At 35.9% G+C, this 13,203-nt stretch overlaps 1 protein-coding gene across 1 annotated transcript; it reads right to left on the reverse strand.

Annotated features, from left to right (window-relative positions):
• Positions 1-5,115: 5,115 nt before the first annotated feature.
• On the reverse strand, positions 5,116-13,027 carry LOC140977376 (uncharacterized). The gene is made up of 16 exons (XM_073442116.1): positions 12,720-13,027; positions 12,201-12,299; positions 12,020-12,111; positions 11,488-11,588; positions 10,558-10,648; positions 9,906-9,964; positions 9,684-9,804; positions 9,266-9,334; positions 8,502-8,554; positions 8,311-8,419; positions 7,002-7,172; positions 6,759-6,917; positions 6,455-6,547; positions 6,161-6,358; positions 5,737-5,954; positions 5,116-5,624 (listed from the first exon to the last, which is right to left on the reverse strand). The coding sequence occupies exons 1-16, from the start codon at positions 12,850-12,852 to the stop codon at positions 5,258-5,260; spliced, it is 2,133 nt and encodes a 710-aa protein (XP_073298217.1). The 5' UTR covers positions 12,853-13,027; the 3' UTR covers positions 5,116-5,257.
• Between the last annotated feature and the right edge of the window lie 176 nt (positions 13,028-13,203).

A 13,203-nucleotide genomic window follows, 5' to 3' on the forward strand; every position in this document is an offset into this window, starting at 1 on the left:
TCCAATACACAACACCCCGTACAAATCCACCTTCGTCCCACATCCAGCACCCAACAACCACAACACCAATCCAACAGTCAACAAATATGAAGCGGAATCACCGCATGCAAGAACAATAAGTAGATGTGTATGCGGGAAAGGGGTCCGACTGAAGTGCAAATGCATATACGTGTATGCGGGAAAGGGGTCCGACTGAGGTGCAAATGCATATACGTGTATGTGGGAAAGGGATCCGATTGAAGTGCAATGCATGATGTTTGGGGTGAAGGAGTCGTCTTGAGCGGATGCAGCACATAGGAGCACGTAAGAATTGAGAGTTACCTGTGTTGCAAGATACCCCAAATGACACCAATGCTTAAGCGTCAAGTGCACCAGGGAATTGAGGCTAACCCATGGCCAATCTCGATCTAGTGATACCTGTTATGAGCAAACATGCCAACACTACATTTTAAAAAAAAAATCGAGAGTGGGGAGTGGATGCCCAAGAAAGAGAGTGAGGAGTTGATTGCCAAGGACATACATATCTTAGTAGGTATGTGAGATTGGAAGCTACATAGACAGACATGCAATACAAGGTAATAAGTTCAAGTATAGCATTGCTTAATTTTATAGATCAAGAAATCAGAGGATATTGCATAATATTCAAGAAATGGGCAACAAATGTACTAATGGCCATAGAGGATGGAGTCATGAGTAGGGCAGGCAGTGGTGGCTCGTGCTTGCAGCTCGGGCAACGACCTCAGTTGGATACCAGAGCGGAAGGACTATGACATAGATGTAAGAAGCAGCGGCACATACATGACATATGCGTGATCATATCACAAGAAAGCTTCATGATCAGAACAAGTTTGGGTCTTGCAAATGTTTGTGTATTTTCATTTGGGCAAATTAACAAACACCATGAAGGCACCATGGTGATCAAAATAGTTTATGGGTTGGCATATGGGTTGGCACGATCGGCGGAGTAGTAACAGCGACGGGAGCAGAGGTGATGCCCGCGACGCTGGAATCAGAAAGGTGCGCCGACGTTTGGGCCATACAGTTTCTTCAGGCAGCAACGGCGACCGCAAAACTCAATTTCCGTGAAGGTACGATGATTGAAGGACGAAAGGGGAGTAGGGCTGGCGAAGCGGCGTCTTCCACACCAGCAAAGGAGAGTAATTGGATGAAGCGGCGGCAGAGAAAGATCGAAGATCTTGAAGGCGCAACGATTGAAAGACGAAGTAGGAAGGTTAACAATCTTCCACTAGCAGAGAAGAAAAATCAGATGAAGAGGCGGGAAGGAAGAAGTTATGAGATCAAAGGATACAGAATTTGAATCAGATGAGAGAAAATGGGGAGCCCAGTGTTTTTAAAGCCCAAATACGAATTGGGCTTGGGTGAGTGGCCCAATACTAGAAATCAAATTCACAGATAAATGATTATGGGCCATTACAAATAAATGGGTCGGACCGGGCTCGTATACAAGCATTTTGGCCCAATGGGCCAATGCTTGCGGGGGGCAATTGTTTGGGCTAAAATAATTAATTATGAAAGCCCAATTTAATTGTCAAGCCCAAGTTAATTCTCAAGCCCAATTAAATGAGCCCATAACGGACTAATTCTTAATCGACTCAACTGATCGCTGAGGGCGGAAGAGGAAGAAGAACGTGGGAGGATAGGTAGAAATCGTGGCATGAATGGGAAAGATCATGGGCTCATGGGGGAGTGGAGAGAAACCACACGCAACTGTACAGTAAAGAAAAGGAAGAGATCGGCAGACAATCTGAACACAACTCTCTACACAGACAAATTCTGCAAACACTCTCTGCTAAAATTTTCAATCTTCAAGCACTAGTTTTCAGGCATTCCAGTATAATTTCTAGCATTCACTCGTTTTAGATTTTAACAACTTTATATGTTTTATTTTTATGTCTTGTAAATTCCTAAGGTTTATTGAAAATATAAATAATGTCAGGGGTTTATTCCTCAAATTCCAGTAGTTTTCTTCTTTTTTGGCGTTATATTAGTTTAAGAGATTAGAACCGACGATCGAATTTATGATTCACTTACGTTTGATAGTTAGAAGTTAGATTTTTACCGTTTTTCACACAAATTGGTGCAACTTCGCACCTGGCACGCCCGCAATACCAAATATTGTGCAAACAACACTGAATCAAGCTTAAATACGAATGAGAATAGTTTTTGACCTATAAAAAATGACAAACAATCAACTTTTAAAATGAAAACTTGCCATATAGAACTTCATATAATGTGATATATTTTTTTAAAAAAAAATAAAAAAAAATTTATCGTGTCTTACAGATGTTGAAAGAAATTCGATTAAAAAAAATATTATTTAAAATTCCATATAAAAATTATATATAAAATCCAAGTACAGGGAATTTTTTTACAAGCTAACATCTCAAAGAAATTTGATATTAAACACAAAAAATACAAAGTATATTTTGTACTAGTGAATTTATCACAATAAAAATTAATATTATCATATGAGTTTCGACATTACATGAAATTCATCAATTGATTTTACTTTCTTGTCAAGAGGAACAACGTACAGCTATATTCTATTCACTTTGAAATATTAATTGATTGAAACACAAATTACAGAAATGATATATTATGTATTTGTCGGATTAAGTGGAATTGCAATTTAATGTTAAAAACAATTTACTAATTAACTTATTATAACGTTCATGTGAAATACGTTAGAAGATCTGGCCAAGATTCTACGTCAGTACTGATCGATCATCAACAACCATTATTATTTAAAATAAAAATATCATCAAAACATGATCAATCGATCACCTCAGTTCCCCTTTTTCAATAACAAAATCCACTTATATATATATACATACTTACAAATGTTTGTTTTCATAATTATATTGGGTCACACGGCTTGAGGATTAAAACCAAGGTCAGGCTGTTGCGGCGGCGTGAAGGCCAAGAAAATCAGCATGAGCATGATGGCGACGGGGACGAGGAGGATCAGAGGGGGCGGCGGCGGAAGCGGCGGCAGGACTAGCGGCAGGAACAAGAGAGACCCCGTTAAAAGTACCATCAAAACTATGCTCCTGAAGCTGAAGTACCTGCACATCAATGGCGGCCGTCTTTGAATGTCAAAATCAATTTCACTGATATTCTTTGGCACCGCAAATGAAAGCATTCCCTCGTAGATTCTATGCATCATCATCTTCTTCTTCATTCATTCATTCATTCATTCACTCTCATGTTTATTATATATATATATATAATACATTAATACATACAAAGCAGTGTTTGTGTACAAATATATTTGCAAGTGGAATCTGAGGAGATCGACCGCATCTATCTATCTACATACGTACGTTTACGCCTGGCCGCCCGGAGGGCAATTGTGTCTTTCACTTGCATTCAATATTATTCATTTAACATGCATATAATTAATACAACGAGACGAGAATTACGGTTTATTATATAAATAAATAAACAATGTAAGAGACAAAAAGGATTTTTACGAGATAGACTGTTATGTTGAAAAGGGCATAATAGATCTTTCACATGCCAAACTCTTCGTCTTCAATTCGTGGAACGTACCCTAGCAAATTAAATATTTTTCTTGCCAATCATGCATTATTTGTGTAATTATAATAATTATAGAACATGTTACGAAACAAAATAATCTTCAAAAAATACAATATAATTCTAAACATCAATAGTACGTAACTATACTATAATCAATCTTTTTTCCAAAACTCTAATCAATCGCACACCAAAAGCATATCTTTAATATTTTGGATCAATGAATATATATTAAATGTAGAATAAAAGCAATCTTAATTTTTGAAATTAAGAAAAAAAATGTATATTCATGCATCTATCTATCTATGATTAAATGTAGGCTAGCTGACACAGAAAGAAGATTAAATGTATTCGGCAACAATGCATTCATTATATCACGAACCTAATACACTTAATACGTTGAAAATCGCGGTTTCAAATTTCTCTTTTATTTCGGGGAAAAAAAATAAATTTGTTTTCTTTCCACAACCCACACCGACTTTATTATTACCTATGGGACAACAAATATTTTACCAATTAAATTGTGGGTTTTTATCGATTGATTAATAAGTTTATCAAGAGAAATTATTGAATGGTTCCTTTTCTTTATGTTGTGTTTATTACAATATGAATTTCAAATTCTTCCTCTTTTGGAACCATTTGAATAACATGAATCTACTAAGTTCAATTTACAGTACGTATGAGCAACACATTGTGAAATACAAAGTACTATATATATATATATATATATATGCACAAGAGTAATTTTATGATTTTAAGCATAGTACATAATATTTTGGTGTGTTCCTAATATTAATTTTCAACTGAAACATAATTATAAGAATTAATTACGACATTAAAAATTGTCTATTAATGTCGGTTTATGAAAGAGACGATCACTTGTTTTCTTTTACCATTTTAACTTGAATCCGGGTTTAAACTAATTAATTGTGGCTCATTAGAAATCAAATTTTGATGTTTTTTCCTTGTAGAAATGAAACATAATTTGATATATCCTTTGGTTTTAAAATTTTGATGTATAGAAAAAGTTCATTATATTTGTCGGTTTTAATCATGCATTTGTTTGTTTTTGTCATTCAAGATTCAATGTTGGAGAAGACAATAGAATGTATCTGCCCAAATGCAGTCATTATCATCCCAATTTAGCAATTAGAAAAGGCATTTCCACCTACTTTTTTTCCTTGTAACTCAAGTGCGTGAATTCATCTAAATTAGCAATTGTGAAAAGTAAGTCCAAATACCAAAGACCAACATGGTCCAGTAATTAATATAGCATCACCCTTCCAAAACAAAAGGAAATATTAAATAAAAAAATGTTCAAATTTTTGAAGAATAATTAGTTTAATCCAATTTATTTAAAGATAACCACGAAAATTACACCAAGTGAATTTACATGGTTTTTCCTTCTTTCTTTTTTTTTTTGAAATAAGTGTTTTTTCCATTTTTATGAAAAATACGCTATACTTATTTTACTTCAATTGAATTTTTTTGGCATATGCAATGACAAAATATTATGAAATGAATCACATTAAAGTCTAGCGAAAAAAACTTCAAAAATTGAAAAGCAAAACTGGTAAATTTAAAATCACACTAAAAACAAGAATATAGTAGTAGCATTTATGCCACTAAATTGTTGAAAGTTCATACGGTACAAACCCTGCAAAAAGTATCGCATCGCCTGAGAAACAACGGTAGACTTTTACCCCCGACCTCTTCCTCTGTTCCTTCCTCGAAAACCACCTCTTCTGCCGCCACCACGACCTTGAAAACCACCTCTGCTGCCGCCGCCACGACCGCCAAGACCAGGTAGTTTCAGCGATTGTACACCCCTCCTCTTTCCAGGTCGCCCCTCATCATCCTCATCGCTCTCCATGTACTTTTTCGAGCTTCTGGGATTGAAAGAGATTTCCCGGGACCCTCCTTGTCCATGTTTTACACTCTTCGAAACATCTTCCCGTTGTTTCCTAAGAGCTAACCTTTCTCCCAAGGGAAGAAACTCCTCCTGTCCGAGAGACTCACGATTCCTGAATGCTTCTGCGTGCCGGTTATCCTTCACTTCATAAAATCTGGAAGGGTAGACAAAATAGAAGGCATGATCAATCTGCTGGCTAGATTAATATTCTTGCTAATTTTCTTAAAATATGATAACGACCGTCCAGAAAAAAAAGTATGGGGAACCTTGGAACTCGAGATTTCTTTGTAGATTTGGTATTTTTATTTGTTTTCGCATCTTCTTCTGATTCGCTACCTGATGGCGCATCAGAACCACTGATACTCTGGTCATCTTCTTCTGTAACAGTTTCAAAGTGCTCGTCAAATAAGGATGGTTTCTTTGTAGGTGCTGCCATAGGGTGGAGAGCCAAATATTCTTGTGAGAACTCATCAACCTCAAAGTCCTGCAAAACATTTAAGAATAAAATAGTGAAATCAGACACTTAAGAAACAAAATTTGAGATGAATATTTTCCAGCAATTCTTGATGCTCGGGCATTTTACACAAATATCAATAAAACAAAAACTTGACATCATGGGTCATTATAACACTAGTTGCAAACCAAGAACTTAATTGTTAGCTCCTATTAATGGTTCCCCGCTTAAATTACCTTATTTTGAAACATTGGAGCAAATCTCTCATCTTTGAGAACCTCACTGGTGAGACCCTTCTTTTTCTTTGATGTCTTCTTATCCGGTACATTCAGAGTATCAGTACTATCAGTGCCCTTCTGATCATCATGATTTTCATCTTCTTCAAGTAGACGGGAAGCCAAAGTTCGATTAACTTTTGGAAGCTTCCTCTTGATCTGCAAGAAAATATAAACAAAACAATAGGTTTAAAATATAATGTAAAATGCAGAATGGTTTCTCAAAAGTCACAAACTGAATCTCAAACAGCTTACCGTGATTCGAGTGGCACGTTCAGCTTCCAATTTCTCCTGTTTTTTCCTCTCCAGATATGTATCATAAGCAAAAGGATCTGCCAAACTTTCTGCCTGCATTCACAGTTATCGTGGCCATGTATTAGATCTAAACAAGAATCTTCAATAATAATCCTTCAAATCATAAAGACCTTACAAAATATTTGTCCAGAAATATAACAGCATAATTAACACACCAATCCATGAAAATTACACACAGTTCATTTTATGAATATAATCAAGACCCAATAAAAAAAACTGGCCCATTTGAAGATGCAAATATTACCTTTTTATACAGCTTGTAATTGATAAAGAAACCATGCATATAGGCTCTTAGAAGATTGGTTCCAATCAAATTAGTCAAATTCAACTTTGCCAGGTCTTCTTTCGTCAAAAATTTGAAATCATCATAAATAGTTGTTTGTCCATCCTCCTCGAGCTCTTCCTATAAGGCATGATTAGATTTGTTGGCACCAAATAGAGCTCTCATAAGTACAAGATAATCGTCAAAGCAGCTTAATGAACATACTGTTAAGTTCTCTAGATAAGAACACCACTTTGGTGCAGGTCCAAGGGCTGGTATGAAGTAAGATGGTATTTGGCTGCTATCCAGAGCCAACAAAATCAATCCACTTTGGCTGAAGACACAAGTATCATTAATTTTTCCAGCAGTTGGTTCAATGCTGGTCATACCTTCTCCCTGAAAAACACACACAACTCAATATCTAACAAACCGAACAACTTGACACAATGAACTAAGTAATTATTAGGATAAGATTATGAGTAGGGGATAATGCAACAATAAAATTTATAAAAGAGGGACTAGGGGCATATTTGAAAATCCCGTTGTTTGGTTGCATCCAAGAGCTTCACATTTTCAACATTTTTGAAGTCATGGTTGTTCATTGGTTGTCATTCAGAGAGTGGCTAGGCCTTAATTCGTTCTCTGGGACAGGCAGGGTAAAAAACAATGGTAACTTATTGGGCAACAGAGATTCTTAGATCCAGAGTTTCATCCTTATAGCAGTCCTTTTTCTGAAAATATTTGCTGCGTAAAAACAACAAATCCAACTGTTTGTGGTTTTTAATGAGAATCTGCGACATGAAAGACCATTTTCTGATAAATCTTTACTGTTTACAATTGGTTGCTATCCTTCTTGACGTAAATGTAGTGTCAGGAAATATATTTACTGTCTAATCTAACAATAAGTCTCTTAATAGCTAGACTTGATAAGGTTTTGTAACATGACAATTCAAGCTCCCATACATTAAAAACACAAAATTCTAAATCCCCTAACTCTATAATGCTTAGTGGTTAATCTTATTTGCATGTAGTCATCCCATAGTTGTCAAAGGCGAGCGCCTCTCGCCTTAAGGCAATGACCCTACGCCTTGGGTCATCCCAGGTGTTGCAATTCGCTAAGACGAGCTCTGGACTGCCTTGTAAGTTCACTCAGGCGCGCTTCCTTAGTGAATTTTTTTTAATTACTTGTTTAAAACAAAAAACCCAAACCCTAGCAAACCAACGCTGGAATCAGAAGAAAAGATCGCTGAACAAAAGAATGAGTTGAAAGCATCTACATCTAAAACAACCAAAAAAGGACCGATTTCACATCTATTGGACAAAGAAGAAGAAATTGAAATTGATGTTGATCAAGAAAATTATGAAGACTGGGAAGAATGAATACAAGTCAGAAAGTTCTGAGGACTATGATGATTCGATGGAAAAAGACCTCGGTGCGCCTTGCGCCCTTGACAACTATGAGTCATCCTAATACAAAGAGCAAGATACAGTCATCTGTCAATTATTAATCCCAAAATGTGGTAGAGGGTCTTACAGTCTCAGGGTCCCAAATCCTGACTATGTGCTTGTCGGTAGTTATTAATTTAGCTTGCTCAGAGTTTAGAGTTTTGTGCCATCTGATGTTGAGTATTGGGCTTCCGTACCTGCAAAGCAAATTGAATATACTGATTGAAAAAAGAAATTCAAGTAATTAAATTCATTTGAAAGCAAATAACGGGAACTCACATATGGTCCTTGACTCGAACGGGATTAGATGAGCGCAAATCATAAACAAGAATCTGCGATTTATAGCGGGCTTAATATGTAATTTATATAATCGAGGTAATGAAATTAGCACTAAAAGATGCAACAGAAAGAAATTCAGCACACAAAACATTCAAAAAGAAGAAAAACAACAATTACTTCGTTCTGAGTGTTAGCTTTGAGCAGCAGATTTTTTTGCAATATGTAGCTGTCATATCTACATTACCTTTGTATCACAAATAACTAACATGGTATCAATTCGTTGGAAAAAGACTCTTTATTCTACTCATGGAAAATCCATTGGCAGGTATAGTTCAAGCTGACAGGGGAAGACTTTATCTAAAATTTTCAAACATACTACAACATCCCACCAGTGGCAGGTATAGTTCAAGCTGTCATGTGAGATGATTTGGACCATAAATAATAGAAGCTGAAAGTCAAGGTATGCCTGGTATTTGACTTATAGCTAAACATTGACTGAGAACAAGCTAGTGAGTCACATGATAAATATAGTAAAATGTCCAACACAAAACTCATCAATACTTAGTTAATAAGTAGAAATATTATATTGGAGTTCTTATGTGATCTCTGTGGTCTTTTTCCATTAATACTCTATATTCAGAACTACAAAATTTTGGAGACATACGTGTACCAAACTCAATGCAGAAGACACGATAAAGCAAAGGAAAATGAAAGAGACCAATACAACATAATTGCAATCAAGGTTAACAAGGCACTTTCACAACCTTCCCATTGCTGCTTCCTACAGCCATGAGGTGGCCTCCATCTCCATCAAATTCAATCGAAGTAACCTCCTACATGTATCAGACAATCAACAACATCATATTAATAAAGGGAACAGAAGTAGTTCTGATAGTTTAGGCAGCTTTACAACATTTTTCATTTGGAACGGAGTATTATTATCTTGAAATTATTGAGACAATGTAGAAGGAAACAGACATGAGTAACAAATTAACTAGATCCAAACAATTAGCTAATAAGTGGAAAAATTGAGGTTATTTCAATTTCACTCGAAAACATTCACACCAAAATACAAGATATTGGTATGTACAAAATAATTTTCAGGGGAAAGAGATTTAAATAAGTTTAAGATCTATAGAAAGCATCGGCTTAAATTGAAATGAAAAGAAAAGAATTAGTTACCCCATCTATGTCGCCAGAGGAGGCAACAACATCTATCCTGCCTACTGAAGACCTCGTTCTCATATCAAAACATTCCACAGCTCCATCTTCACCCCCACCAGCAACTAATCCATGCACTTTGCTGCGTTAACAATTGAACAATTTGTGTTACAGACAATCCAGCTACGATACAACTGAAAAAGGTGCAGTACAGTGCTAGAAGGAAAATCAAGTTTCACAAACCTTCGAGAAACTACGTTCAAAGCTGGAGATTGGCTATTGAGCGAGGAAAGAAAACGCCCCTGTGAAAAGAATCACTAACTTGGAAGAGTTAAACAGAAGCAAAGAATAAATAAACAGCTAACTTTCATGTTTTTGAATCAAAAAAAGGGAATAACAAAATATGACAAGTAATCAAATCACTGATATCAATAGAGAGCACCAAATTAACATTTTGAACTAACAAATTTTTCTTAATGAGAAAGGGATACCTTCTTTCTTGATTGCTGAGTCGAATATTATTAATAAGTATTCAGTAAGAAGGAAACCACATATGAAATGAAGAACTGGGGTAGAGAAATGTCTCCTAAGAACAATCAAATGTAACAAATAAAAAAAATATGGGGGAAAAACCAAATTAACACTAAGCCAATGATACATAAAAGGAAAGACCGATAATTTTAAATAAATCCAATACCTAAACCCTGAAACACATAAAAATAATACTTGAGGGAAAAATTAGATACACCTTATTCATCATTCTAGCTTTCAAAGACAATGGGAAGAAGGTGATGAAAACAGATGTTACAGCATTTTCAAGAAAATGGAAGCATAAATTGCCGCAAGACAAACCTGTTCCAAGTTTATCCTGTAAAGATCTGGAGATAAGACAAACCTGTTCCAAGTTTATCCTGTAAAGATCTGGAGAAGAAGCAGCACAGATAAGATCACAAGACCAGCAATCATATGTCATATCTCTGCCCATCCTGTTAAGAATAAATGCATAAGCCATGGTGAAACTGATAAATGATTTTTAAAAAACAAAAATTGGAGGAAGAAAAATAACTCTGAGAATCTAGCTAAAAAATGTTTATTATCCAAAACAAGGACTGCCGACTGCCTAGTTAACAATTAGTGCAGTCTAACCATTTTCAGTGTATATCGGAAGCAAAGCTATGATACGACTAGAAATCAGACGGATGGCAAATTTAAGAATAATAATGTAAGTGTTTCTATGTCCTAATATTATTATCTCATTGTAAATATTATAAATTTCTGACAAATTAAATGTTCAGTTTGCCACCACGAATCCATGATTAGAATAGTAATGCAAATTCAACAGTAATTATAGGTTATATTTCCCACATCTTCAGACAAGGCCTAAGTCCTATGTTGTATGGATACGGGTATGAGTACCATATTGAATACGATAAGGCTATACGACAAATTTTGAAAATATAACACACGAGACTGCTAGAATACGACAATTATCAATATATATATATATAGTAGAGATATATATTTATATTTATGTAAATATATACAATGTACAACTTCAGATGAGTGATTCAAGAAGAATCCCCGTGTCCATGGCATATCCTAGCCATGTCAAAGACGTATCTGATTGGTCAAACTTACAAAAAGTCAACGACACGAATTTTGTCGTATCCGACACGCGTATCGGAATGCCGTATCCATGTCCGTGTCATATCCGTGTCCGACACTTCAGAAAAAAATTAGAAGTATCTGTGCTGCATAGTCTCAGTCCCATGGTCACATACACAAAGCATGCATTAACTGAAAACAAAGTGAGAGAAGGAGAGACCTTGGGATTCGCAGATTGTAGTGACTTCCATATTTTGCATGGAGACAAACAGAACGATCAGCGCAAAGAAATGCAAGCTTTGAATAGTCATCATCCAACACCTGGAAGAGATCAAGAAATTACAAATTCAATCAGTTCCACGTGACAGTTGGGTTACAATTAGAACATAGCACAGTTCAAAGGATTGGGAGTCAAATTGGTCATGCTTTCATGGGAACCGGTAGAGTTCATGATGATGAAAGCTAGCTGTTGACAATTAAACAAGAAGTTTGAGATATATTCATAATTACACATCCTGAACCCACCCAAACTATACAGAATTACTGCAAATAGTATATACATGGAAAAAAAGCATGGTCCATGTGCATCCTCATTTTTATTTTTCATTTAAGCAAGCAAATGCATGCAGATATCTTGCTGAAGGTATATAGTCGAGCACATCTATCTCCTACTTCTAGTTCTCTACTTCAGCCGCAGATTAATAATATATAATCTTCTGAAAAAACAATCAATAAAAAATCTTCATTATGACCTCAAAATCAATGATTTCAGAAACCAAATGCCTTTCAAACTTCAGTGACAACTCCCTCAACTCATATACTTTGACTTGTGGTGGGTAAATGCCTGAAAATTACTAAAAAATAGTCAGTATCCTTCTATCATAAAATACATCGGAAGATCAAGATGACGGGTCAATCAAATCAACAATTCACCTGAGGCTATCAAATACTCGCCATCAGGGGTCACCTTAATTCTAGCCGTTGCAGTTTCAAACTTCAAGTCCTGAATCAAATCTACCCTCTGCAGATAATCTGGAGACTCAAGTAGAAACTAGTTAATGCTAACAATCACTATACAAAACATACAATGATAAAGATTGATGCAATTTAAAACTATTCCAAATGTAATTTTCGCTTCCAGAAGACCAAATTCACTCCCCGGAACAATGAAAAATCAAGTTTAAAGTAGCTTGATACTCAAATTTCATCAAGAATAAAATAAAGTTCGAATCCTCAAGCTTGTCCAAGGGCATTTATACAATTAAAACAAACTATTTCTTACCTCACTGAACAGCACCCAAATAACAATTTCTCTTAAAATTAAGTAACTCGATTGAAGATTCGATTTTGTTCAGTAATAGACTAGAAAACTGGCAAAAAGATAAGGAATACCCGAGCGCTATAGCAGCGATAAAGCTTCGACAATGAAAACTAGAATTGTTAAATCTTCACCTGGGTTCTTACGAAGTGCTCTAAGCTTCTTGGGAGGAAGCCACGTGGCCACTGAGCGGTTGTTGGCGGTGACTGAGTACATTTTCACTCCATTTATGGAGGTTGATTTCAAGTTACTCCCTTGATACGCCATGTTTTTTGAGCTCGTTAAGTCTTCTCCAGATATACAAATATATAATATGGAAGAAAATCTTTTCTCGGACAATGCTTTCTGCAATCTGGCGGTATGTGGCGGCGTAAGGCGGCCGCTGTTGGTGACCGGTGGCAGTTAGCTCTTGCGCCTCCACGGGGTTTTAGTAGGGCTATGGTGGGAAACAGTAGTTTAAAGCAGATCCATTATTGATATCTTGGGCTTATTTGGGCTTGGATTGGCTCTAAAGACTAAAGCCCAGCATACTTTGTAATAATTATGAGATCACCCTACAAGGTATTCTTTTTCAATCAAACCTCGCACCGTTTGCAATACATATAAAATGATAATCTG

This window comes from Primulina huaijiensis, chromosome 5 (assembly GCF_012295235.1).
Source record: "Primulina huaijiensis isolate GDHJ02 chromosome 5, ASM1229523v2, whole genome shotgun sequence".
NCBI classification, from domain to species: domain Eukaryota; kingdom Viridiplantae; phylum Streptophyta; class Magnoliopsida; order Lamiales; family Gesneriaceae; genus Primulina; species Primulina huaijiensis.